This window comes from Scyliorhinus canicula, chromosome 2, assembly GCF_902713615.1.
Source record: "Scyliorhinus canicula chromosome 2, sScyCan1.1, whole genome shotgun sequence".
Lineage (NCBI taxonomy): Eukaryota > Metazoa > Chordata > Chondrichthyes > Carcharhiniformes > Scyliorhinidae > Scyliorhinus > Scyliorhinus canicula.
The window spans coordinates 32,531,707-32,558,902 of NC_052147.1; the positions used below are offsets into that span (position 1 = coordinate 32,531,707).

The 27,196-nt window shown below is 45.3% G+C and overlaps 1 protein-coding gene and 1 long non-coding RNA gene across 2 annotated transcripts in view; one reads left to right on the top strand and one right to left on the bottom strand.

The window, feature by feature from the left end:
• The window catches only part of LOC119952021, an 80,189-nt gene that overhangs the window by 47,461 nt on the left and 5,532 nt on the right, over positions 1-27,196 (top strand). Inside the window, exon 2 of the long non-coding RNA XR_005457743.1 lies at positions 24,442-24,571. This is a non-coding gene — a long non-coding RNA (uncharacterized LOC119952021). The remainder of the gene's footprint in view (positions 1-24,441; positions 24,572-27,196) is intronic.
• The window catches only part of hif1aa (hypoxia inducible factor 1 subunit alpha a), a 65,612-nt gene that overhangs the window by 14,628 nt on the left and 23,788 nt on the right, over positions 1-27,196 (bottom strand). Inside the window, 4 exon segments of the mRNA XM_038775483.1 lie at positions 3,163-3,275; positions 4,753-4,862; positions 5,259-5,379; positions 13,749-13,942. Of these exon segments, the coding sequence (XP_038631411.1) occupies positions 3,163-3,275; positions 4,753-4,862; positions 5,259-5,379; positions 13,749-13,942 (538 nt within the window).

Sequence of the window (27,196 nt, forward strand, 5' to 3'; positions counted from 1 at the left end):
ATGACAATAGTGACTGATTCTCACTCACTATCCCAGAGACAATAATGGAAGGGACCTACCATCTGAAACCACATAATTCAATTCAGATTAGGCATCAAACCTGGAACATGTGCATCAGTAGCAGCATGCTGGCTACGGTTTTAATTTTCAAACAAAAGCTGACCCTAGATCTAGCCAGTGCAAAATTGGATTTACGCTAATATTTGGAATATAAATGCAAATTGTTAATGATGTTCAAATACAAATTAAGTTAAACTATATAGCATTAACTTCCGTAAATTAACTTTTTGAAAAAAAATAGGAACAGAAGTAGGTTGCTCAGCCCCTCAGCCATTCAATTAGATTATGGCTGATCTGGGTAACACCACTAGCCATTATGAAAATGAAATGAAAATCGCTTATTCTCACGAGTAGGCTTCAATGAAGTTACTGTGAAAAGCCCCTAGTCGCCACATTCCGGCGCCTGTTTGGGGAGGCTGTTATGGGAATCGAACCATGCTGCTGTTAGCCTTGGTCTGCTTTCAAAGCCAGCGATTTAGTATAGTGTGCTAAACAGCCCCTTACATGGCCGGCTTGGCCAAATTAATAACATCTTTAACAAATTGTTTACACATGTACAAGATAAAAATATGGAGGAGGGTAAGCAATTATATAGTACCATTTACAACAAAGTGCCTTGGAATCTTTTTCAGAGTGGTCGAAAAGTGGACACATTAGGAAAAATGACCATAGCCGTGGTCAAGAGTTGGGTTTTAAAGGCGGGAGAGAGGTGAAGAGGTCAAAGGAGTTGATGGACCAATTCCAGTGCTCAGATCTCAGACACTTGTTTTTCTGGAATGAGAAGACTAACTGTGGGCAGCACAACAGCACAGTGGTTAGCATAGTTGCTTCACAGCTCCAGGTTTAATTCCTGGCTTGGGTCGCTGTCTGTGCGGAGTCTGCACGTTCTTCCCGTGTCTCCGTGGCTTTCTTCCGGGTGCTCCAGTTTCCTCCCACAGTCCAAAGATGTGCAGGTTATGTGGTTTGGCCATTCTAAATTGCCTTTCGTGGCCCGAAAAAGGTTGGGTGGGGTCACTGGGATAGAGTGCTAGATTGGGCTTAGGTAGGGTGCTCTTTCCAAGGGCCAGTGCAGACTCGATGGACCGAATGGCCTCCTTCTGCACTGTAAATTCTACGATTCTATGACTTCAGCAGTCAGTTCTCTTATTTTTTTTTAAATTAAGGGGTAATTTAGCGTGGCCAATTGACCTACCCTGCACATCTTTTGGGTTGTGGAGGTGAAACCAACTCAGACACAGGGAGAATATGCAAACTCCACATGGACAGTCTGCTTTCTTGACGCATATCTTTGATACTGGAGATTGAACTGATGGTCTCGATTAATACTACCTCTAATACTTGGATGTCTTGCCAGGCAACTAGAACTGGACTCAAAAAGACCCATGTAGATATGTAGTTCAATATTCAATTAGCTTTGTTGATTGCTACTCTGCGTTGGATGGATATACATAGCACCCAGTCTACTAAGATGGCTAGATCTCTTTCAGGTTCATCCTGGAACACCATTTCCTATGGCAGGCATTGTCAAACTCGGCTTTTAATAATGACGGCTACGAGCGCCTTTCAAAATGGCCAGGAACAGATAAAAAAATTCGGCCTCACTGCGCATGCGTGCCCGATCATTGGTGCGCATGCGCAAAACTATGCGCATCGATGTTCGGGCACGCATGCGCAGTGCGGCCGAACTTTTTTTATATGGTCGCAGCCCTTTTTTTCCCCAAGTTCGGGGGGGCCAAAAGGACCATTGGTGCCAAAGGGACCCAAAACCGCAGGTCGGCCGGCGTGGGCTGCGCAGGCTGGCCGGCTGGTAAAAATGGGTTCCCGGAAAAAAAGTTTGAAAAACACTGTCCTACGGTACTTTTCTTCTATGCGTAATACTTTACATTTGCCTGTATTTCATTTAACGTGTGATTTTTCTACCCACTTATATGTCACCCAAATCATTGCCATTTCAGAACTACCTTTTCCTACTCCGGTTTTCCTCCTTCAATCAATTTCGTATACGATCATAGCATTTACCGTTAATCCCTACCGCTTTGAGTTTAATTATAGCTTTCCACATAGAAATTGGTCAAGACTTTTGGATATCAAGATCTGCCACATTATAGAGCGTACCACATTCTACAGGGAATATCACTTCTTCAAAGAAATCACGGTCTTAAATTAAAATACACAAAATTTGCTAAATTGGCAAAGGTAACTTGGAAGGACAAGGGCAACAGATGCAGGAGAACACAAAAAAAGCTAAATATTGCACAGGCTGGAAATCAGATAGAAAACAGAAAATGCTGGATAAACTCAGCACATATGGCAGTATCTGGGGAGAGAGAAACAGAGTCAGCATAGAGTCCATATGACTCTTCCTCCGAGCTAAAAGGTTACTCGTCCTGATTTTGAAATATATCGCAGTTCCTTCAGTGTTTAAGGCAAATTGGGAAGAATAGTGCTGGACAAAGTTCTATGGTGTGAGGTGCTATGGAGGATAAATGCCTCAACTTCATGTGCGAAGGTGGGGCTGATGCAGCTGAAGGTAGTGTACAGGGCACCTTAAAAAAAAAATCAAGGATGAGCTGGGGCTGGAGGATGCCAGTGAATGGTGTGAGAGGGACCCTACAAACCACATGCATATATTTTGGTCCTCCCCAAAGCTGGAACGGTTTTGGAGGATGGTGTTCAGCATCATTTTGGGTGTTTGACATGTGGACGTGGAGCTTGGTCCCCTACAAGCCATATTCAGGGTGTTGGACCAACCGGAGCTGCAGGGCAGATGTTTTGTTCTTCATCTTGCTGATTGCTCATAGGCGGGTCTTGTTAGGGTGGAGGTCAGCTTCTCCATCCTGTGCTTTGGTGTGGCCGGGGGGGGGGGGGGGGGAATAGACTGCTGGAGTTTCTGACCCTGGAGGTGAAGTTTGCGCTTGGGGGTGGGGAGGGGGGTGAGTGATGGGTTCTACAATAGTTGGGGTATGTTCGTCATGCATTCTTCGGGAGTTGGTTACTGTTGACTGTTGAGAGAGGGGGAGGGGGCTTGGAGGTTTTGTATGTCCAATTGTTGAAAATTTGCTGAATAAAAACACTTTTCAAAAGAATTCTTAAATGTCTTGCCTTCCATGTTGCAGACTTGACATTAACAGTGCGGCCCCGACTTGTTAAAGTGCACTTCATCCGTAGGAAGAAGTTGCGTTCAGTGTTCTGATCCTTCCCCTTCTTCAGAAGGCCTAAATTTCAGAAACCACAACCAGAATTAACAGCATGTAAGTGACATTTCCAAATAAAGAAAATAACGCTGTGCTGTTGTGTTTTTCAGAAGATCCGCTTGGATCGAGGAAGTAGAATGTTCTTGCTCTACTTATCCTTTAGCTGGACTGATGTTTGCTTTGAACCAAGTTGCTCAAGAAAAATCAACTTTGCTCTTAATGTTAATCGAGCAAGAGGTTGCCCCACAGGTTAGCAAGGCCATAAAAAAACGCAAACCAAGCACTACGTTTTATTTCCAGAGGGATAGAAATGTCAAGCAGTGAAGTTATGTGTTCTGTACTGAACCTTGGTCAGATCACGCAGAATACAGTCTGCAGTTTTGGCCACCGTTTTATGAAGATATGGGGGTAATGGAGGGTGCTGAAACAGGCCATTCGGCCCACTAGGTTTGTGGGGGCATTTCAGCTCTACTGGTGCCTCCTCTGATCTTCCCTCATCATCAGAATCTATTATAATCGTCACTCTCATAATGGTTTAGCTTCCTCTTAAATGAGCTCCAGACAAAGTCAGTCAAACAAACTATTGCACAATAAAAAAAACATTCAGTGATGATGCAACACACCTTACTGTTCTGAGGCACAGACTAATCTCAGTACCAGGCATATGGCTGTGTTCTGATAGCAGCTTCAATATTGGGTGCATCGCCTAGACTGGTGGTGTCAGAACCCCTCGAGGTCTACCCACCTTTCTCTGCCACATTAACCTAGCATAAAAGCCTTCTCCTGTTAGATTAGTCATGCTTCCCTTCCCCTCTGTTAATCTTTAGGGGCTGGTTTAGCACAATGGGCTAAACAGCTGGCATATAATGCAGACCAAGGCAGCAGCGCAGTTTCAATTCCCGTACCAGCCTCCCCGAACAGGCTGGCGTATAATGCAGCTGGCGTATAATGCAGAACAAGGCAGCAGCGCGGGTTCAATTCCCGTACCAGCCTCCCCCGAACAGGCTCCGGAATGTGGCGACTAGGAGCTTTTCACAGTAACTTCATTGAAGCCTACTTGTGACAATAAAGCCCTTATTTATATCCAGATCAGAGTATTTTGCATTAAAGTAGGCCCATTCGGATGACACAAAAATTGCACCTTTTCCAGCAGGTTGGTCAGAAAGCAGCATTAATGCATGTACTGTCAAGAACATGTTTACTTCCCAATGACAGGAAGTGGATGGTGTGAAATAGCAGTGACAGCCCAAGAAAATGCACAAGATGTATAATCTTGCTATGCAGCAGATCTAGTTTCATGCACAAATCTATGGTCGAGCTGTGACACGCCAGATCAGATTCTCTACCAAAAAAGAGAGCTACTAACTTTAAATTGTAATATTATGGAAGATTACAGGGCATGAATTGCTCGAAGCCAAAGACAGGAAATAGTTGCAATTAAATGGTCGCGTCATCAGCTGTACTCAGGACAAGTATTAATGGCAACATGTTTTCTTACCTTGTCTGTGAGAGAGCATTTCCCGCATCTCTTCATGATCACAAGGGTGGGTGAAATCAAAAACACTGTGACCAATCAGCTCAAACTGTTTAAATAAAAGGAGAAAAAGACTCGGATAATCATAGGTACTCAAAAGAATGTGTATACAGACTATAATATTTGAAATAATAATCTTTATTAATGTCACAAGTAGGCTTACTTGTAATAATTAACACTGTAATAAGTTACTGTGAAAATGAAAATAAGTTTATGGATTTGTACATAGCTAGAAAATCAACTAGACAACACAAGCCTCTTCCATCTTGGTTCTCAAAACTGGATTGGTTTAGAATCGGTGTCAATAGCTTCGCCAGAAAAATAATATAAATACTTTGCACAAATGCCAAATTTAAGCCTTTCTATTTAGTCACCCTCTTTTTGAATAGATCCAATATCATTCTGACACTTGTGTCCAGAATAGACTAATAGCACCATACCTGGGGTGAGTCCTCCACGCACTTGTTGACATTCTCAGACATGTTTGAATCATGTCTCCATCCTGTGTTAACACCATGACAAATCCTTCTAGCGCCTTCAAGTAAAAAGCGTTGAGTTGTTGCTCCAGGTCAGCTTCCATCGCGGCATCCCCTGTGCAAGTCAGGTAGATTCATGTTTAATCAGCCACCACTTAAGTTTTGAAAAAAAAAGACTGCATTGCCAAGAAAGGCCCCTATGCATATATCATCTTGTATCAACGGCCTACATAGACTCACTTAATTTTAAGTGCTATGACGTATTTATCATTTTGCACACACTAAAATCTTAGCATTTAAATTGATCCTGTTTTAGTTGAGAAGAGCTTTAGGTGATATCAACCAAAATAACATGGGAACATTAAAACAAATCCCATGCTTCATGGGATTCAATGTCCACAAAAATACTCATAATAACCGTCAGGTCTAAACAATAGGAAAGTTGCATTACTTAAACCCATAATCTCCCGATGAAAAGGTGCAAGTATTTCCACAGAAAGTTGAGCACATAATGAACAATTAACTTAAAATAACTAAGATCAAGAACAGGACATCTAGTTCTTGAAAAACCCATTTTACAACATTGCATTTATATAGTACAAATGCAGTATCTAAATTCAGAACCCTCAGGACCAAGATTTGGATATTTCTAGATTAAGGTCAGACAATTTTAAATAACAAATTCAAACCAACAATTTGGGTTACGGGCAGCTCGTTCCAACCCGAGTTGGATGGGGTCCAGTGCCACTTGGAGTGAGCAAAGTAAGGAATCATAGAATTTACAGTGCAGAAGGAGGCTATTTGGCCCATCAAGTCTGCACCGACCCTTGGAAAGAGCACCCCACTTAAAGCCACCCCTCCACCCTATCTCCGTAACCCCACCTGACCATCGGACACCAAGGGCAATTTAGCATGGCCAATCCACCTAACTTGCACATCTTTGGACTGTGGGAGTAAACCAGAGCACCCGGAGGAAATCCACGCAGACTCCGCACAGACACTGACCCAAGCCATCGAATCGAACCTTGGACCCTGGAGCTGTGAAACAACTGTGCTAACCACAGGAAGTTGGTAACTAGTTTGGTGCCACACCGTGCCAATGTAGTGTATTAGCAAATTGTCCAAGTGCGTTAAAACATTTTTTTTACTTACTTAAAATTGATGTTTGGAAGAATAGAAAACGATAAATTTCCTGGGCATAGGCATCAATGGTGGAGTTATTAAAAACACATATGTAAAAGGATAGAGGTGCAAGACCATGGAGGAATTTGAAAATAAGGAAATTTAAACACCAAGGTATTGCTCAACTGGAAGCCAATGTTGTTCAATTAACATGGGAGTCATGGCTGAATGTGATTTGATGCCAGTAAGGAACACAAGGTTTTAGATGAGCTCAGGTTTCTGAAGAAGATGGAAGGCTGACCGTGAATGTACCTGAATAGTGAAGGTGAAATGCAACAAAGGTATGGATGAGGATTCCAGCAGAATGGTAGCACGGTGGTTAGCTCTGCTGCCTCAGCCCTAGGGACTCGGGTTCAACTCTGGCCTTGGGAGACTATGTGGAGTTTGCACTGTCTCCCAGTGTCTGCATGGGTTTCCTCTGGGTGCTCCCAATTCTTCCCACAGACCTAAGATGTGCACATTAGGTGGATTGGCAGTGCTAAACTGCCCCTCAAGTGTATAAAAAACGGGCATATTTGGTGAGGTTACGGGGTAGGGCAGGGGAGCAGGCCTAACATGGGTGCTCTTTCAGAGGGTCAGTGCAGACTCAATGGACCGAATGGCCGTCTCCTGGATTGTAGGAATTTTATGGTTCTGTATGGACAATGATAGAACTGAGAGGGTGGCCAGTCTTGGTGATAAATCTGATTATGTGGTTGCATGTTCATTAAGGTTACGAACAGTCTGGATCAACCACAGACACTTGGCGTGGAACGGTGTGGAGTCGACAGCTAGGAAACAGTGAAAATAGAAGCTTTTCAACCAGATTACAAGAGAAATAATGTGAATCCTTCCTAAATTGCTTCCATATTTTAGGAAATCCGCACTATATGAGAAACGTATTATGAGAGCAACGGTCCAGAACATTTGTTTGTGTTTCTCCGTTTTCTCAAAGTTACTCACATAATACAATCATCATTAAAAAGATATTGACTAATATAGCACTTTCACAACTACCAGACATCGGAGTACTTCACAGCCAATTAGGTACTTTTTGAATTGCAGTCACTGGTGAAATGCAGGAAACATGGCAGCTAACTGGTGCACAGGAAATTCTCACCAACAGCAATTAGATAACGACGAGATCATGTTTTTGTGATGCTGACTGAGGGATAAATACTGGCCAGGCTCCCTGTGATAACTCCCCTGCTCTTCTTCAAAATAGTGCAGTGGGATTTTATTCCATTCACCCAAGCAGGTGGATGGGGCCCTGATTTAACATCTCATCTGAAAGATGGCACCTCTGACAATGCAACAGTAGATAAATGGAGTGCCTCCTTGATTGTGCCATGGGATTTGAATCCAGAACCTTGTGACGCAGAAGCGAGAGTGCAACAGACCAAGCCATGGCTGACCCAGTAATATGAATAATTGGAATAATCACTTCAGTGCATGGTTGCAGCAGAAAACAAAAGGTAGTGCTACAAGCATGCAAGTATGCAAGATTATTAACATTTTGATGGTTTGCAGGGCACTGACAAGACTCCTGAAACATTTGTGCAATGCTAATTACCAGCATCAACTAAGAAATATATTGGAAGAGAATTTGAACAACCAAGCTGATACCAAGTCCCAGGAATTCAGGGAGACAAAGCTTGTAAAAATAATAATCCATGCTAACATTCTAGGGCAGTACTGAATGAATACTGCACTGTTGAAGATGAAGTATTTTCAAATGTGAAGTTAAAATGAGGTTGTGTGCACTATTTGGAGGTGGATGTAGATGATACCAAATGGGGGAAGTTAACCCCATTCCCCATTTCACTATATATATCCCTCAAATCAACTTGAATCAACAAAAACAGATTATCTGGTCATTACCTGATTATTGATGATTGGATTTGTTTATTGTCACAAGTACAAAATAGCTGCTGCAATTCTATACAGCATGATCAAAAGTACTTCATTTGCTGTAGCTTTGAAATATTCAGTAGTTGTGAAAACCATTCACAGGATCCCTATAGCGCAGTAGGAGGCCATTCGACCCATCAAGTCTGAACAGACCCTCCAAAAGAGCACTCTACCGAGGTGCAGTAACCCAACCTACACATCCTTGAACACCAAGGGGCAATTTAGCATGCCTGTATATCTTTGGACTGTGGGAGGAAATTCACGCAGACGTTATGTAAATGCAAGTATTTTGAAGCGCCCAAATTAAGCCAATTATATATTTGGCTTATCTAAAATTAAGTAAAATTGTTTACTCTGATGAAGGAATCAAGCAACGACATCTTCAGAAGTAGGAAATCAGGAATAAAAAGGTAATTTCGGCAAAATAATTTCATCCAAAATAAAACAAGAGAAGGCAACTGAAATACATCTCCCCCTCACACAGACCATCTACCTTTGTACTCTCAATCACCTCTGCCCTGAAACAGTCATCTATGCCCAATAGCTCCAGAATTGACTATTTCCAATGCTCGTACCAGTTGTCCATCTTCCACCCTCCATAAATGAGCCCATATGAATCTCTGCTGCCTGTACCTTAATGCACACCAACCAAGTCCTGTTGAAGCATTATCTGTGTGTTCGTTAACATACAATGTTGTTCAATCACCAACACCTCAAACTTTAAGGCAGGCTTTAGAGGTGTCTCAACATAGGAGCATAGTAATATATGAAAATCGCTTATTGTCACGAGTAGGCTTCAATGAAGTTACTATGAAAATAGTATGCTATTTGTCCCTTTGAGCCTCCATTTCTATTCCTCCTATAACCCCATATCCCTCGATAAAAGCAAATTAGCGCTCATGCTGGAATCTGAGGCAAAAACAGAAAATACTGGACAACATCAGCAGGTCTGACAGCATTTGCGGAGAGAAAAGGGGGCCAACGTTGGCTGACTCTTTGTAAAAGCTTTGACAATATCCAGACTTAGAACGATAACTCCCTTTTGTCTCCCAGATCCCTTGATATCACGTGCTATCAAGAAACGCTGAAGGCACTGGATACTGCAAAGGCTATGGGCCCCAACAACATTCCGGCAATAGTACTGAAGACTTGTGCTCCAGAACTTGCCGCATCCCTAGCCAAGCTGTTCCAGGACAGCTACAACACTGGTATCTATCTGGCAAAGTGGAAAATTGCCCAGGTGTGTCCTGTGCACAAGAAACAGGACAAATCCAACCCAGCCAATTACCACCCTATCAGTCTGCTGGAAGGAGTCATCAACAATGCTATCAAACGACACTCACTCAGCAATAACCTCCTCACGGACACTCAGTTTGGGTTCTGCCAGAGTCACTCAGCTCCTAACCCCATTACAGCCTTGGTCCAAACATGGACAAAAGGGCTGAATGCCAGAGGTGGGAGTGACTGCCTTTTACATCAAGGCCAAGTATGGCATCAAGGAGCCCTAGCTAGACTGGAATAAATGGGAATAAGGCGGAAAACTTTCCACTGGTTGGAGTCATACCTGGTACAAAGGAAGATGGTTGTGGTGATTGGAGGTCAATCATCACAGCTCTAGAACAACACTGCAGGAGTTCCTCAGGGTAGTGTCCCAGGCCCAAACAGCTGCTTCATCAATGACAAGGTCAGAACTGGGATTTTAGCTGATGGCTGCAGAGTGTTCGGCACCATTCGCAACTCCTCAGATAATGAAGCAGTCCATGTCCAAATGGAGAAAGACCAGGACAATATCCAGGCTTGAGCCGACAAGGGACAAGTTACATTCACGCCGCACAAGTTCCAGGCATTGACCATCTCCTACAAGAGAGGATCTAACCACCACCCCTCGATATTCAATGGCATTACCATCGCTGAATCCCCTACAATCAACATCTTGGGGGTTACCCTTGATCAGAAACTGAATAGGACTAGCCACATTAATACTGTGGCTACCAGGGCGATCAAAGGCCAGAATTCTTATGGCGAGTAACTCACCCCCCCTCCCCAAAGTCTACAAGCCATAAGTATAAAGGAATTCTTATCATTGCCTGGATGAGTACAGCTCTAATACTCAAGAAGCTCGACCCCATCCAGGACAAATCAGCCCGCTTAATTGCTCCCCCTTTCATAAACATTCAAACTCTCATCACCGACAACAGTGGCAGCCGTGTGCACCATCTACAAGATGCACTGAAGTAACTCACCAAGGTTCCTTAGACAGTACTGTCCAAACCCATGACCACTACCATCTAGAAGGACAAGTGAGGCAAATTAGTTAGCACTGTTGATTCTCAGCTCCAGGGTCCCAGGTTCGATTCCTGGGTTGGGTCACTATCTGTGCGCAGTCTGCACGTTCTCCCAGTGTCTGCATGGGTTTCCTCAGGGTGCTCAGATTTCCTCTCAGAGTCCAAAGATGTGCAGGTTAGGTGAATTGGCCATGCTAAATTGCCTTCAGTGTCCAAAAAGGTACGGTGGGGTTACTGGGTTATGGTGCAGACTTAATGGGCCGAATGGCCTCCTTCTGCACTGTAAATTCTATGATTTTATGAACCTCACCACCTGGAGGTTCCCCTCCAAGTCACTCACCATCCCGGTGAAATATATCACTGTTCCTTCACTGTCGCTGGAGCATCATCCTGGAACTCCCTAATAGCACAGTGGGTGCACCTACACCTCAAGGACTGCAGTGGTTCAAGGAGCCAAATAACCACCTTCTGAAGGGCACCTAGGGATGGGCAATAAATGCTGGGCGAACCAGCAACACCCACATCCCGTAAATGAATTTTAAAAAATGATTCTCTAGCATCCGAAAACCTATCAACATCTTTAATGTACTCAATGACTGAGATCTAGAGTAGTGAATTCAAAAGAGTCACATCTCTGTGAGAAGGAATTTCTTCTCATCAGTCCTAAATGACCAGCTTCTTATTCTGAGATGGTGGCCCCCTCACTCAAAACACATTTCTCGGGGAAAACACATTACCAACAAGCACAGGAGCCAAAAAGGGAAGCTAATTGTTCAGCAGTTGAGTGGAAATAGGAGCTGACCTGTTGCGAATTGAGGAGTTAGATTGTCTCAACATTGCACACCTTCAACTGTCTAGGCCTCAATCTATTCACTTTGTGCAAGTTGTCTCAATATTTATCGTGAGTTTGTCAGAGGAGAGTTTTAGTCATTGAGTATCTAAGCTGCTGCATGTCCACTACAGAAGAATCTGTGAACAGGTCAGGTGACGGGCTCTTCAACCAGACTGAAAAGATCCTCACAAACAGGCTAAACCAGAAGTTAGCAAGTTTATTTATATCGTACAGGAAGCAAAATAAAGTTTCTGACATGCAAATAGGATTGAGGGAGAAATACAAATAACGAAACTAGAAATGTTTTTATCTGTACCATGAATTTCCTCAAGAGAGAGAGACTCCACGGCTCTATCCAGAGAGGTTGTTCATCTAGAATCACATATTACTCCTAAAACTGCACAAGCATCAACTTTCATAGCCACCTTTAGTCAAGACTAGTGGGTGGTTCAGGTTCATTCCATTAGTAATTTTAGCATAGATTCCATTGACAATCACGGCAAAAGTGTAGCCTGTGGAGGAGAAGCAGGATTTCACCAGCGGCAAGTTTTGGATTTCTACATTTGATTTTGCAAATGCAGATGTTGGTAAGTTGTTGTCTTTTTTTAACCATATAGTAATAGCAAAGGCTGACAGCCTCGCAGTTATCAGTACCTTAAAATGTGGGCCATGAATCGGGGGCATGCGATTGTGGGACAGTGAAAAATAGAAAGCAGGGGTAGAGAACAGAAGGAGAGGCCAATCGAGCCAAAATGTGGTTTCCTTTTCAATAGTCAACAAAGAGCAAGAACTTTCTTTCCTTCTATTGAGATGTCTTATTTTTAGAAGTGTTGCATTGTTTCTATGACTTAAAGAAACTGCCACGGTCATCAGAGCGGCACTGTGGAGCTACATTGTGGTTATTTTAATTTGGTTGATTTGTTGGAATGAATTTACCTGGTTAATAAATAATACCATAATTAATTCCATTCAAAGTCAGCACCAATATCTGATGGTTCCAGTTGTGCCCAACATTTCAATGTTGTTATTTATATTTCAGCGAGATTTGCCAATGGATAACTGCAATGCAGCTTTCCCAAGGTCACAAATTGATCTACAATCTACAAACGTGTTAATTTCTATGCAGGTCTCGTGATAACATTGGCATATATGCTGTTGCACAATGTGTGAACCCAGTTAGTATCAACATTACTTGTGCTAAGAAACAAACATGGTTCATAAATTAAGCACTTGGATAAATGTCAAATTATGGTTAGATCTCAAATATTGCATTTCAAAATGTACATCCACATAAAGTTGCTAGAACTGCAATTCAATGGAAACTAAATTAAAGTTATGAGATAAAGCAACAGTACTTTATTAAGTATAATAAAGGCTGGGACACGAAAGTTCCAGATTACCATAACTAGTCTTATTGTGACTCGAATGGAGTAAAAAAACATGCAATTTTGTGACTCGAACCCTGTTGACATCCCTCACTCTCTCCACCCCATGAGGTGCTGCTGCACCTTCAACCACCCAGGCTCCATGGAATTCTCTTCCTAAACTCTGCTACATCCTCCTTTTAATGTCCACCTTAAACACCATGTCATAAATTAAGCTTTTAAGTCACCCAAATAAAAACACCCTGGATGTTTGTGTCAAAAGCATGGTAATAACTAACTAGAACTTGCATTTAAAGTATACAGAATGTTCTTTTAAAATAGTTTTACTTATGATTAGGAAACAACAATAATAATGTTCTGGAGATGTCTGATAAACAGGTCAAGAGTGGAATTTCTCATCAACTGAACTGAGTAAGAGTGCGATTGTGAAGAGATTGCGTACCCAAATATCACATTCTCTGGAAAAGCTGAATCGCTGACATCTTTTGGATCTCCGTGGTAATCTGCTAGTGTGCAGACTCCAAAAGTTCCTGCCAGTTTTGATGGAGTAATGGCAGTGAATGCCGATTGTTTCATTGTCATGATCACAGCTAAATCCAGGTCATAACCTTCTAAACTGTGTGGAGCAATTCTCCATTATAGAAAGGAAATGAGTTTGTATTTGAAACTAGTTGACAGCACAGAAGTTGAGCTTCACTGAGATGAGACCCAAGGATGCAAAAATAGATTAATAAAATTACATTGCAATTTTCCCACACAGAGTACAAGATCAATATGTGGCATATTGCAAGGAAAGTTACATAAGTAAGAATAGAGTTGGTCACAAATAATGAACTTTGTATTTATGCATTTTACATATTTAAAAAAATGTATTTATTAAAATGATCAGTTTAAACTACAAATTACTCACCAGCATCGAGTAGTTTCCTCAATCGTAGGTAGCTGATAGTCAGCCTCATGATAGAGGCTTTATCCAGATGAGAAGTGATACTGTGAGGAAGAGGCAGTTCATGAGCCAGCTCATAGAAGACCTGCGACTCCTTGCTCCTTCGACATCTGGCAGCATCACGAGACTTCTCCTTTCTTCGCTCTGAAGTACCACTGCTGGGATTAAAAGAATTATCAGAGGCCTTGTCAGTTTACAATGTGTAATAAATAGTTTTGCAACTTTACTAAATTCAACTCTGAATGTATGGCAAGTACTGCCAATTGTTACACAAAGTATCCCTAGTTCTGCCAAGGAAATATGCAAAAACTCACTATGAGCAGAGAGAAAAGTGCAGTTATTACCTTGAACAAAGTGTAGTTTTTTGGTAGTACAGAACTTGAGCATCACTGAAAGACATGGAAGTTTTTGTCTTGCACTCCTCAGGACATTTGCAAAATGACAGTGGCATGGTGGCACAGTGGTTGGCATGCTGACTTGCAGTGCCAGGGACCCGGGTTCAATTCTGGCCTCGGATGACTGTCTGTGTGTGGTTTGCACGTTCTCCCAGTGTCTGCATGGGTTTCTTCCCACAGTTCAAATATGTGCAGGTTACATCGATTGGCCAAGCTAAATTCTTACTGTCCAACGGTTAGGTGGGGTTGCAGGGGAAATGGACATAGGTCAGGGTGCAGACTTGATGGGCCAAATGGCCTCCTTCTGCAAATGCAAAAGGAACAACAATTTATACTTCATGAGAAGAGTGTGTGAGTTGACAAGTGGACTCCAATTGTTAAAGATGTTGCTATGGAGAGTGCACCAGTTAACTGATTGTATCAAACAGCATGCCCCTTCCGATGTTCCAACAGGCAACCTACTGACCATAACCGACTTGCCTGTACATGTAAAACAGTAACGTTCTGCGATTGAACAATACTTGCTACTAATTCTGAGTGTTCAAGAATTACACTGACAACCAAGTTACAGTCAGGATTGCAGTGTGGCACATTTACACTTGCTGAAGCTACGTATACTAACACAAAGGGCATTGTTTCTTTGCAGACAAAGACTATTGCATGTGTTTTATCTGAACAAAGTAGACGACAACCATGCTTTGGAACATTCCCCAGGGCAATGTCTTGACTAGAGTCAACCTACCTGATTTAAATTTAAACAAAGCTTAGCAGTTAACTGTCAATTATCATTTGGTATTCTTGCAAATATTCTGCATCATGTCTCTTTTTCAGCAATACCAAGTGTAAAGTTAACACACAGGGCCCTGTTCTTTGCGGACCAAAAACATGTTTACAATGTGCCTGTTTCAGCTAAACAAAATAAGTGACTGCCATTCCTCAGGGTTATGCCATGACCAGTCAAGCTGCCTGTTTTGAATTTCAAACAATGCTTGATAGTTAACTGTCAGTCACGATCCACTGGTGCATTCTCCACGGCAATGCTTCTACCAGAGTCCACTTGCTAATCAATCAGCACACTCTTCTCATACAGTATAAATTTGTTGTTTCCCTTGCATTGGTTTCTTATCCTGAGGACAAGATGAGAAGCTTCAACAAAATGCCCTTTTCAGCAATACTCAAAAAAGTTTACATTTGTCTCCGTCCTACACGCAAGCCAAATAGCTTCTCCCATGCAATATCATTCTATGATTCAAAGTAGTGGGTATAGACTCAAATTCAACAAAAGAAAAACCTATATTTTTGCAACGCTTTACAATGGGACACAACTCTCGAATGGTCACAACACAGGATGCCATTGATCTCGTTGAGCCAATGCCAGCTCTCTCCAAAAGCAATTTAGCACTCCTCAGCCCTTTCCCCATGGCCAGCATTTTTTGTCTCGCTAGGTACACTGCCCAAATTCTTTAGAAATGCAACAGAACCGTTTTTTTTTTCTCTAAGGAGAAGATACCCAGATCCTCGAATCAACTCATGCGACTGGGCTCCTCAGCCCAGAAACCACAGTGGTAAATCTTTTCTGCATCCTCTCCAAAGCCTTCGCACCGTATTCTTAAAATGTGATGCCCAATATTGGACAACATTTATTTAGAGATTGAACCAGTTTTATACCATACCTTCCTTGTTTTTATGCTCCATGCCTATATTTATAAAGCTCAAGGTTCCGGATGCATTAAACACTCTCAACCTGTCCTGCTACTTTATTTGATTTATACATGTATGTGTGCCAATATCCATATTAAACTATCCAAATTGTAATTTAGTGAATGAAACCAAAAACAATTGTGAAATCATAATCTGAAAAATGTATTGATTTAGTTGCAACTTAGACTGTTAGGACAGCAGCAAATCCAGAGTAATTCCCCTTGGTCAACTGGATGTTTCCAGCAGCAAAATATGTAGAAGTACTGAGGCAAACCATAAACATTTAAAGCAATTTTCGAATAATCTGATTGCATGTGAGCGCCATCATAAATCCTTAAAATAATCATGCTCGTGGCAGGATCAAACTGTCCTCACAGGCCACCTGATTTCCGAATGGACCGATTTCCCGGAGCAAGCTCGAGTCTCAGGCTAGCCACACGGATCCCCGCCGTCTATGGCAAGGTCTGCAAGACATAACGGGCTACAAGATGAAGGCATGTAAAATCGTCGGCTCCAATGCACCCCTCCCTGATGAGCTCAACGCATTCTGTGCCCGCATTGAGCAAGAGGTCAGCGAGAGCAAGCCCTCCACCCCAGAAGCGGCGGATGAACTTGTATCTGAGATCACCACTGCAGACGTCAGAGCAGCCTTCTTAAAGGTCAACCTACGGAAAGCCACTGACCCGGATGGGGTACCCGGACGAGCACTCAGGCCTTGCGCGGATCAGCTCGCGAGGGTATTCGCAGACATCTTCAACCTCTCTTTACAATAATCTGAGATCCCTATCTGCTTCAAGACGACGACCATCATCCCTGTACCAAAAAAAAGTCAAGCAGCGTGCCTGAATGACTATCGTCCAGTAGCTCTGACAGCCATCATGAAGTGCTTTGAAAGGTTAGATATAGATATAGAACAATTTTCAAATTTGCTGATGACACCACCGTAGTGGGTCGGATTTCAAACAATGATGAGACAGAGTACAGGAGTGAGATAGAGGAACTGGTGCGACGACAATAATCTCTCCCCCAATGTCAACAAAACGAAGGAGATTGTCAGCGACTTCAGGAAGCGCAGTGGAGTACATGCCCCTGTCTACATCAATGGGAACGAAGTAGAAAGGGTCGCGAGCTTCAAGTTTTTAGGTGTACAGATCACCAACAGCCTGTCCTGGTCCCCCCCCCATTCCGACACTATAGTTAAGAAAGCCCACCAACGACTCTACTTTCTCAGAAGATTAAGGAAATTTGGCATGTCAGCCATGACCCTCACCAACTTCTACAGATGCACCATAGAAAGCATTCTTTCTGGTTGAATCACAGCTTGGTATGGAGCCTGCTCTGCCCAAGACCGCAGGGAACTACAGAAGGTCGTAAATATAGCCCAGTCCATCACACAAACCAACCTCCCATCGATTGACTCAGTCTATAATTCCCGCTGCCTCAGAAAAGCAGCCAGCATAATTAAGGACCCCATGCACCCCGGACATACTCTCTTCCACCTTCTTCCGTCAGGAAAAAGATACCAAAGTGTGAGGTCACGTACCAACCGACTCAAGAACAGCTTCTTCCCGACTGCCATCAGATTTTTGAATGGACCTACCTCGTATTAAGTTTATCTTTTCCCTACACCTTGCTATAACTGTAACATTATATTCTGCAGTCTCTCCTGCCTTCCCTATGTACGGTATGCCTTGTTTGTACAGCATGCAAGAAACAATACTTTTCACTGTATACTAATACATGTGACAGTAATAAATCAAATCAAAGGCAGGCTGTGTTCAAACCATATCTCAAACTTACTGCATACTATTTTCCTTGACTTCACATGGACAAGTGCCTATTCAAAAGCAGTTTTAATGTTAGACATTGTCAGATGTCTTTAAAAAAAGGTAATGGCCAGGATTCTCCGATACCTCTGCCGTGATCGCAGGTCACACCAGCGTAAATCAAGGAACCTTTTTAATGGCATCAACCAGTCGTGTTGGCTGACGCCGACGAAGGTGGAAGGGGGCAGCGTGGGGGGGGCCATGAAGATGTAGAGATGGCACGGCCGTGGCTGGCAGGGGGTTACAGTTGTTGGTGGCCAAGGCCCGCCAGGGTCGGGGGTGCGTGGCGGTGTCATGGTTTGTGTGGCTAGGTGTCAGCTGGCAACAGTGGCAACCATGCAGCCCATGGCAACTGGTTGCAGAGGGGGGTATGTGAATGATGATATGCCGTCTACCCCCACCCCTTGCAGACCGTTACGTTTGGCCATCACCCAGCGATGTTGGCCGCCGTGGCGGGAGTCGCTGCCCTGCATGTAGCCCTATCGGAGCTGGAGCAGGGATGTGCCAGGGAGACGGTGGAGGCCGCCACAGAGGAGAGTGCTGCAGGGAGGCAGGTGGCAGGTGCCCAGGCTGGAGGGCCGCCCGTCCAACAGGATGATGAGGAGGAGGAGGAGGAGGCGGTGCCACGGCGACGTCTGATGCGGCCTCGTGTTTACCGGCGCCGCATGTCGTACCGGGACCTCACGGACAGAGCATGCAGAAGATGACTCCGGATGAACCTGGAAACCGTCACACATATCTGCCACCTGATGGCACACCTGGAACCGCGACTCTCCCTGTGAACGTCAAGGTGATGGTCGCCCTGAATTTCTAGGCGACGGGGTCGTCCCAGTCGCCGAGTGGGGACCTGTCTGGCATCTCCCAGGCATCGGTGCACAGGTGCACCGTGCAGTGACAGACATCGTGGAGCGATGTTCCCTGTGGACTGCGCCCTCCAGGATGCCCGTGGCCAGGGTCCCCTTGGTACAAGGGGCAATCGATGGGGTGCTCGTCGCCAAGCAGCCACCAGCAGATAACAGGGCAGTGTTCATGAACAGGAAGGGGACCTACTCCATGAACTTTCTGTGACCACCAGATGAAGATCCTGCATGTTACGCCCAGTACCTGTGCATGACTCGTTCATATTGGTCCTCCAGTACCTATCGGAGGGGGTCGGCCGCATCGTTGTGGTCTGCTGCGTCCTCCACAATATAGCCCTGCAGAGGGGTGATGTGCTGGAGGCAGAGGAGAGGGAGGGAGATGAGGCGGCTGCAGAGGGGGGCAATGTACGAGACATACAGGTTGGACAGGGACAGGAGGCTGTCCACCGATACTGGCTGGGCCAGCTGGCACGGGACGAGTTGTCTGACTCATGGCACAGTACCACCCTCCACTTGGGTGGTCCCTGCATGCGGCCTGGACACTGCAGCGCACGGATCAGTCGTCTGCCCGGGGGCAGGGTGGCGAGGGCGAACTGGCGGGGGGGGGGGGGGGGGGGGGGGGGGGGGGGGCGCGCACGACACACTCACCTGAGCATGATGTCCTATCACCCCTCACAAACACTGGCGATCATTTCTCACTCCGCACCCACACGCATCGGACAGAGAACAGCTTCCGTGTAAAAGTGACTTTAAAGACAGATAGTTCATACATGTGCCGTGCACCTGTGTCCACTTACTCGGTTTAATTTTCTGGCCTACGGGCCCTATAACTACATCGAGATGCTTCCCCAGACGGTACAGCAGAACTGGAGCAGAACTGTGATTCCTGCCCTGTGACTCGGGTCCCCTTTGGCATCCGTTTCCTGGGCGGCCAGGCTGCGCCTCGGCGACCGGGATGGCGAGCTGTCAGTCTGTTCTGCCGTTGCCCACCAGATGCACCTGGGAGGGAAGAACATAGAACATACAGTGCAGAAGGAGGCCATTCGGCCCATCGAGTCTGCACCGACCCACTTAAGCCCTCACTTCCACCCTATCCCCGTACCCAATAACCCCTCCTCAGCTTTTTTGGACACTGGGGCAATGTAGCATGGTCAAACCTAACCTGCACGTCTTTGGACTGAGAGGGGAAACCGGAGCACCTGGAGGAAACCCACGCAGACACGGGGAGAACGTACAGACTCCGCACAGACAGTGACCCAGCGGGGAATCGAACCTGGGACCCTGGCGCTGTGAAGCCACAGTGCTATCCACTTCTGCTCCCTGGGAAGACAGGAAAGAGCGAGGTGTCACAGTGTTCCGGGACCTCCCCTTCAGGGGAGGACCCGGAATAGGCCCCAGCACCTCCTCCTCCCGATGGCCCCCGGGGCTCTCCATGGTCAGGGGTGCGAACGGATCCAGTACCCGAGGCATCCCCAACACCTGGCACTGCCAGTCCTGGAGAGCTGCCCTGGCATCAACAAGGGTCTGCAAGTTTGCAGCCATAGAGCTCAGGGAATTGGCCAGCCCTGTCTGCATCTGGCCCACGGCCTGCCGAGAGCTGGCCCACGGCCTGCCGAGAGCTGGCCCACGGCCTGCCGAGAGCTGGCCCACGGCCTGCCGAGAGCTGGCCCACGGCCTGCCGAGAGCTGGCCCACGGCCTGCCGAGAGCTGGCTCTGGCTCATGGCTTCCTGTGAGAGGGCAGCCATGCTACCCATGTCGAACACAGTTGCCCCCATTGCCTCCACCACAGACGCCACCCGTGCGATTTCAGCCTGGGCCGCACGCATGACCCGCATCACTCCCTGCTCCTGCGTGTAGGTGGACTTCTCCACCTTCGTCTGCAGGTGCTGCAAGCCAGCCGTCACCCCCTCCACTTGTCCCTGGGTGGATGTAGGAACTCCAGGAACCCGGGACCCGTCTGGGTGGCAGGTGGTTGCTGGGGCCGGCCAGCCGTCCGACCATCTGACCCCTCGGCTGGTCCGACCGCCATCTGCTATAACGGGACGGCTGTGTAGTGAGTACCACTGAGTGTCCCAGAAGCTTTATCACTAAAGTGACCAACCGAGGCGAGTGTCTCTGCAATGGTGGATGGTGTAGGAGATAGCAGTGGCGTTATGTCGAAGTCCTCATCAGACCCGAAGTCCAGGGTCCCCTGGGGGTGGGAGGAAGGGGGAGGGGGGGTATGGGAGGAATTTGGGGGGGGGGGGGGGTGTCTCAATTGTTGGTGCACCCCCGATCTCTGCATCCGCAACCTCCCACTCCTCGGGGCCGCCTGCGAGGTCCAGGGCCCTCTATTGTGAATGGTGAGGGGGCGCAATTCAGGTGGACCCCCTCCGGTCCTGGCACGCTCCCGGTTGTTATGGGCGCGTCTCTCCTGGAGGGCAGAGGGATGGGGGGGGGGGGGGGAATGGGAGACAGAGAAAAATACCAACAGTGTTAGGCAGACATATAGTTTCAGCCCAGCGATTGGGTGTAGGTTGGCAGAGGTTCACAGCCATCCTGCCAATGCAGCTTGCATGGGGGGGGGGGGGGGGGGGGGATGCAGCCATGTAGGTCTCAGCTAGGGCTGTGCCGCCCATCATGCGGAGGGGGCGGGGCGGTACCACATGTGTGGGGCGTTGGGGGGGTACTCACCCTGGCTGCCCTGACTAGGTCATTGACCTTCTTGTGGCACTGGCTGCCTGTCCTGGGGGATGGGGGTTATGGCCATGGCGCTGACTGCTTCTGCCAGCTCCCTCCACAGGCGCCGGCCGGTGTTGGCTGTGACCCTGCGGCCATATCCGGGCTACAGGGCCTCCTTCCTCTGCTCCACTGCGTCCAGGAGTGCCTCGATATCCCGGTCCTGGAACCTTGGCGCTATGCAGTGGGCAGCCATTTTCCCACGTTGCCCTGTATCTCTGCCGGTGGTGTCTTTTTTTACAGCGACGCCGCACGAGTCTGTGACACCGTTCCTGCTTGCGCTTCGCGTGACGCCCGTGCGAGTCCCTTCCATAGCGCAGAATATGCGCACTTCTGCTCGGCCCAACGCCAGAGTGGCTCACGCCGCTTTTGACACCGGCGTCAGAACTTGGCCACGGGATCGGAGAATCCCAGCTAATCAGTTCAGCACATCAATAGTTGGTCTATGTTTTCAGCTTCCATGGTGATACTTTATTAAAAATGCATTTACAGGATGCGGGCGCAGATAACGAAGCCCGCATTTATTGACCATCCATAGTTGCTCTTGAGAAGGTGGTGGTGAATTGCCTTCTTGAACCACTGCAGTCCATGAGGTATAGGTACATCCAGTGCTGTTAAAGATGAAGATCCATGATTTTGACCCAGCGACAATGGAGGAACAGGCAATATATTTTGAAGTCAAGACGGTGAGTGACCGGGAGCGGAACTTCAAGGTGACATTCCCAGGTATCAGTGCCTTTGGTCATCTAGATGGTAGCAGTTGTAGATTTGAACAGTGCTGCATAAGGAACCTTGGGGAGTTCCTGCAGTGCACCATCTTGTAGATAGTATACACCACTTCATTGGTGGTGGAGCGAGTGAATGTTTGTACCAGGGTTAGCAATTAATCGGACTGCTTTGTCCTGGATGGTGGCGAGCTTGAGGGTTGTTGGAGCTGCACTCATCCAGGCAAGTGTAGAGTATTCCATTACATTCCTGACTTGCACCTTTTAGATGGTGGACAGGCTTTAAGGAGTCAGGAGGTAAATTGCTTGCCGCTGGATACCGAGCCTCTGACCTGCTCTTGTAGAAACAGTAATTAAACAGCTAGTCCAGATCAGTTTTTAAAATCAATGACAATCCCCAGGATTCTACTGAATGTTATGGAGAAATGGCTAGATCCTCTGTAGATGGTAATTGCCTGGCTCTTGTGTGGCGTAAACAGTGATCATATGTGCAGTCATCAACGAACGTTCCCACTTCTGACCTTATGATGGAAGAAAGGTCATTGATGAAGCAGCTGACAGTGATTTGGTCTAAGACACAACCCTGAGGAACTCCTGCAGTGGATGTCCTAAAGCTGAGATGGTTGACCGCCAACCATTTTCCTTTGTGCCAGGTACGACTCCAACCAGCGGAGGCCTCCCCGATTCTTTTGTTAGGGCTCCCTTTATCTCATGCTCTGTCAAACTTTGCCTTGATGACAAGGACAGTTACTGTCACCTAACCCAATGATTAATTATTTCTGGAATAAAGAATTCTTGGACTTTGCAGTAGCATCGCCAACCTCAGACAGCAGGTTCTCCTGTTGCTTAGCTATGGGACCAGAATATAGACATAAAACCACCTGATTACATCAGATGCTCAATTGACGCAACCTTTTTCAGTCCAAACTTTTAGGAGATTGCTTTTGAAGCTCTGCAATTTAAAGTCAATTTTGAATGATATGAGTCTCACCTTCAGAATAGGATTCAGAATTTCAGTGGCATCCATGCTTTAGAGCATATACTTATAAATAAAATTTGAAAGAAAGAATGAAAGGAAGATGGACAGACAACAACGCAACCAGAAGTAACTAAAACTACAAATTATTTTAGTGGTATAAGCATAATACCGTAAGAAAGCGACTACTGACAAATAGCATTGCGCCGTACTGGTGGCAGCCCCTCAGTCACTGAGCTCAAAGCTGATTGCTCCAGGAGTTTGGAGTTTTCTGGAGTTCTAATTATTTATTGAACTACAGAAATGGGTTTTATCCCATTTTGTACAATGCACTTTATATAAATCAACAAATGCACCCTCATATTAGGCATTATTGATTTTTGAGTTTGTTTCCCCTAAAATTGTCATTTGGCAACAGTATATAGCTAGTTACAACACAGCCCATCAACAATTTTGTTCAGTCTATTAGTGGTTCAGCTCTAAGCCAGCCTCTCAAGATCAGTAACAGTTTGTTTAAACTTTACTACAAAAGGACACAGCCTACTGACTTAAAATTGTGAAACGTGAAAGGCTTACATCACAGCAGGTAAATCCCAGCCCTATCAATGAGCCCAACCCATCGTCACTTTGCCAAAATACTCCTCCCCGATAAACCACACGCATCCCAAAGGTCATTCAAGAGAGAGCAAGCATGAGAACCTCAGCTGATTTTTGCCTTCTGAAGTTCAGGAGAAGCTAATCAATGAATTGACTATATAGATCCAGCCTACACACCAGTTGAATGCGTTAAGTAAAATATTTTTTAATGCTCGCTGTTGTGTTTCAATTACTTAATTCAAAAAATATTTTTTCATCCAAAATGTCTGCATTTTAATTAATGTTACGTAATGCCAAAGACAATCTTAATAATGATCTGAAGTTCAATTTCCAGTAGCTCAAACAAATGATCTGAAACTTGTCAAAATGCATTAGGTTCGGGGGAGGGAGAAGACAAAGAGCTAATTAAGATCCACAAAGTCTGGCATTATTCTGTAACATTTTGCTTCCTGAATACACATCTCCACCACTAGATGACACTATAACAAAACCAATACTGATACCAACAGAATTGGCCAGATATAAACACAATCTGGTTTTGGATAAGTTTTCAAGAGTTAATGCTAATTCAATGACAGGAAGAAGTGCTGTGCTGTTTTTGAACATGACTGTTTTGTAAAGTACAACAATGCTAACTATGGAAGCAACATTTAGAGGCAGAACATCCATACTACACTGAAGTTCATGTTGTTTGAACAGCTTGGATTCCTCATTTCAATTATATATCTGGTTAGATTGAACAGTGCCAAGTACTGTAATAATCTTGTAATAAAGAATCAAAGAAAAGGTAGAGCATACAACAAAAACCTCTAATGTGAAGTCACAGACCTGCGTTAACATTTGCTTCTCTCTCCACAGCTGCTGCCAGGCTAGAGTACTTCCAGTATTTTGTCTGCATCTCAGATTAAAAACATCCGTGGCCTCAGTGGAAATAATCCATAGCTTTCTTAGAACGAGACCAGTAACTTTCAATGAGGAAACAATATCAGTAAGTATTGTTGCATAGGGCGGCACGGTGGCGCACTGGTTAGCACTGATGCCTCACGGCACCGAGGACCCGGGTTCGATCCCGGCCCAGGGTCACTGTTTGGAGTTTGCACATTCTCCTCGTGTCTGTGTGGATCTCACCCCCACAACCCAAAACATGTGTAGGGTAGTGGATTGGCCATGTTAAATTGCCCCTTCATTGGGAAAAAAAAAACAATTGGGTACTCTAAAGTTTTTTTTTTTAAAAGTACTGTTGCACAATAATCTAGAATGACTGCACATTCTTAGGAATGCAAGAACAGGAATAGGCCATGTAGTTGCTCAAGTCTGTTCTGCCATTCAATTAGACCTGCAGCCTATCGCCATAAAGCTGCCATTGCCCCACCCTTTAATACTTTTGACTAACAAAATTCTTATCAATTTCAGTTCCGAATTAACAATTGACCTCGAATGAACTTTTGAAGAGTTCTAAACTTCCATCACCTTGTGTGTGAATTTTTAAAATGAATTTCACTCCCAAAAGCTCTTGCTTAAATTTTCAAATTCTACCCCTCAAGAGCAGAAATAGTTTCTCACAAGCTGAATTCCAGAGGTGTGATGCGAGAGACTGTCCTTGATATCATGCAATCCCTACAGTGCAGGAGACCATTTGGCCCATCGGGTATGCACCAACCCTCTGAAAGAGGGTGCTGGACCAACTCCCCCACTATATCCCTGTAACCCCATCTACCCTGCACAGCCCTGGACACTCGGAAGCAATTTTATCATGGCCAATCCACCTAAACCGCATATCTTTGGACTGTGGGAGGAAACCGGTGTGCCCGAGGAAACCCACGTAGATACGGGGGAAAAAAGTGCAAACTCCACACAGACATTCACCAAAGGCCGTAATTAAATGTGGGCCCCTGGCGCTCTGATGCAGTAGTGCTAACCACCATGCAGCCCCAATATAGCATTTGACCAAGGGTGGCATAAGATTCCCAGTAATACCCAAGTTAATATGGTAAGAAGTCCTACAACACTAGGTTAAAGTCCAACCGGTTGGTTTCGAAGCACTAGCTTTCGCAGCAAACCACTCATGATCCGAAACTAACCTGTTGGACTTTAACCTGATGTTGTAAGACTTCTCACTGTGCTCACCCCAGTCCAACGCCGCCATCTCCACATCAAGTTAATATGAATCTGGAAAAGGGAGGCTGGGCTGGAAATCTTCCCACTGGTTGAAATGATATCTGCCACAAAGGAAGATGGTTGTGGTTGTTGGAGGCTGATGATATGGCAAACTACTAGAGAATAGCATGGACACCAGAGACAAGTGAAGAGGACTGCAAGATTATGGACATCTATTTTCAAAGTGTGTAATTTCAGAAATTAATGGACTGGTGAGATAAGCAGGCGGTAGTGTAAAGATAATATTGCAATTATGACAAATTGGAGAAACAGTAAATAAACTGGAGAATTTAATACATCCTTTCTACCCCCCCCCCCCCCCCCCCCCCCCCCCCCAACCACGCCAAAAACTTGTTTGGCTCCTGTGTTGGTAAATGCCAACTGGCCCGAATGACAAATGCAGTATTTTAATCACAGCTGATTCCATATAGCACAAGCAACACCCAGATTATATTGTAGCCAAAAATACAACAATCCAGAGACATTTCCAACAGCATGAAAAAATCAAATTTCTGAACATTAACTTATGAGCTCGGTTGTGGACATATCAGTCACTTTTAGCAACAATGGACATTTTGGTGTCTTAATTATCTGCACTTCTATTATTCGTGCTCTCATGTTCCTGTGGGAAGTACTCAGCTCCACTGGTCTTATTGCCACTGCAACAAGCTGATCTTCCAGATCAAGTCAATTTCCTTTGCCATGCTTCCAATTAAATGAAGCCTGCAGCAGACAGAGTCAGTCACCAAAACGGATTATTTAACATAACAAGCGAAGGACATTACAAAAATATTTGTGCAGAAGTTTGAGAGAACAAACCCCTACCAGGAAAACCCCAACCAAAGCAAATAGACAAACAGTGAGAAGCATTCAGAGCTTTTTTGGAACAAAATAAAACCAGTTCTAGTAGACTCGTAAATTAACAGTGCACATCTTCCAGTAATAGTTGGAGACGGTGTGTCTGACTTAAATTGCCCAGGTACCATTTTATACTCGAGCCCGTTCACCTTCTGATGCCGACTCCAGCAGGGGCATTCAGAGCCACCGCACCCTTTTTCTTATACAGTAGTCACTTGACAACATGCCACTAAGAAAGGTTGGTCTTCAGTTGTTTTAAATGCAGCTGTCAACACCGCATAGCCTCAGCCCACTCACCTCACAAAAGCTCTCAACCCCATCACGCTCCCCAACAATCTCTCTTTCGACATTGTTGGTCAGGAGTCAGGAATTCTGCAAGGAGAGTTAGGAGAGGGATTCAGCACCATCGGCAGGGAGATGCAGAACAAGGGTGGCTGAATCAGTCAACCACCCATTGCACTCAGTTTCCTTGTTCCATGTGACATTGTTGCCCTCTTCCTTCTCCCAAATACATTGATAGACAAGTCATGGGGATCTCTTACTGTGCCCCCACACACAAGATGACCATACAATGACTTTGCAGGAGATCTGAGCAATA